The sequence below is a fragment of the Quercus lobata genome, chromosome 9, assembly GCF_001633185.2.
Source record: "Quercus lobata isolate SW786 chromosome 9, ValleyOak3.0 Primary Assembly, whole genome shotgun sequence".
Classification (NCBI taxonomy): domain Eukaryota; kingdom Viridiplantae; phylum Streptophyta; class Magnoliopsida; order Fagales; family Fagaceae; genus Quercus; species Quercus lobata.
In genome coordinates, this window is record NC_044912.1 from 48,292,221 (window position 1) to 48,293,747 (window position 1,527).

Genomic DNA, 1,527 nt, shown 5'->3' on the forward strand with positions numbered 1-1,527 from the left:
CTATAACTCATTGTCGGTCATAGCCGAGGTTTCTGCTTCTAGCCGATGCTGTATAGCCGCTACTAGGCACTGCCGAGCAGCCGCCTGACTCCCTACTATTTCCAATACTTGGTCTCTGGATGGGTACTTCACCTTCTGATACAGAGTAGGCGACACCGCTTTAAGGGTGTGAAGCCAAGGTCTGCCTATAATAGCCGTGTACGGAGAAAAAACATCTACAACAATAAAGTCCACCTGCACCATATCCGTACCTGCTTGCACAGGCAGCCTGATAAGTCCTTTGGGAGTAACCATCCTTCCCTCAAAACTCACTAGAGGAGAGTTATAGGTTGTTAAGTCCTCTGGCTTCAAACCTAGCCCCTTGTACAAGTCTGGATACATTACATCCACAGCGCTATCTTGATCAACCATCACTCTTCTGACATCGTACCCGCCAATTCTCAACGTTACCACTAAAGCATCCTCATGGGGCTGTATGGTCCCAACCATATCTTCATTTGAAAAGCCTAGAATTAGGGGGACACGCACCTTGGCTCTCTTCAATGCTTGGAAATGATCCTCGACCGGGGATCGGGACACCGACAATACTCTGGAGGGGCAAGATCCAGTCCTTCTCGAGGCCGCAAAGATAACGTTAATCGTACCCAGAGGGAGTCTTGATGAAGCATCCCCACATACCTTTGAACCTGCTTGGCTCGCCCTTCCACTAGAGTGATGCAAGAGTTGTTTTAATTTCCCTTCACGGACCAACTGTTCCAAGTGGTCCCACAAATTCCTACAGTTATCCGTCGTGTGCCCATGATCTTGATGATAATGGCAGTACAAATTCGGGTTGCGCTTCCTAGGCTCTCCCGCCATCTTGTTCGGCCATTTGAAGAATGACTTGTTCTTTATTTTCTCCAAAACCTACTGCACTGGCTCTCGAAATACTGCATTAACCACCTGGGCGTCCGCCGAACCCGATTGCCCAGTAAAATCCCTCCGTGGTCGGCTATTATTATAACAGTCCGACCTGAAATCCCTCCTCTCTTGAGGGATCACCTTGGCCTTTCCTTTTCCCTGAAGTTGATCTTTCTTTACCCTTTTGTATTTATCTATTCTGTCCATCAGTTGGCGCACACTGGTGACAGGTTTACCCGTTAAGGATTTTCTCAAATCGTGATCAGCTGGGAGACTAGCTTTGAAAGTGGTTATACCCACAGAATCGTTCTTTCCCTCTATTTCATTAAATATTTCCCAGTACCTATCCGAGTAATTCTTGAGAGTCTCGCCCTCTTGCATAGACAGAGCCAGCAAAGATCCCAAAGGCTGAGGATTCCTGCTGCATGTAATAAAGCGAGCACCAAAAGCCCGAGTCAGTGTTTTGAAAGATCCCACAGAATTGGCCCTTAAGCCGTTGAACCACCTCATCGCCGTCGGACCCAAACTCGATGGAAAAACTTTGCACATCAAAGCCTCGTCCCTGGAGTAGATAGCCATCTTCTGGCTGTAATAGCTTACATGTTCCATCGGATCTGAATGGCCATC

General features: G+C 47.7%; 1 protein-coding gene across 1 annotated transcript; it reads right to left on the reverse strand.

Annotated features, from left to right (window-relative positions):
• On the reverse strand, positions 1-858 carry LOC115961910. Its single transcript, XM_031080807.1, has one exon. The coding sequence runs from the start codon at positions 856-858 to the stop codon at positions 1-3; it is 858 nt and encodes a 285-aa protein (XP_030936667.1).
• Between the last annotated feature and the right edge of the window lie 669 nt (positions 859-1,527).

Excerpts from the sequence above, each read along its gene's own strand:
- LOC115961910 (XM_031080807.1), bottom strand. The coding sequence starts at position 858 with ATGGCGGGAGAGCCTAGGAAGCGCAACCCGAATTTGTACTGCCATTAT.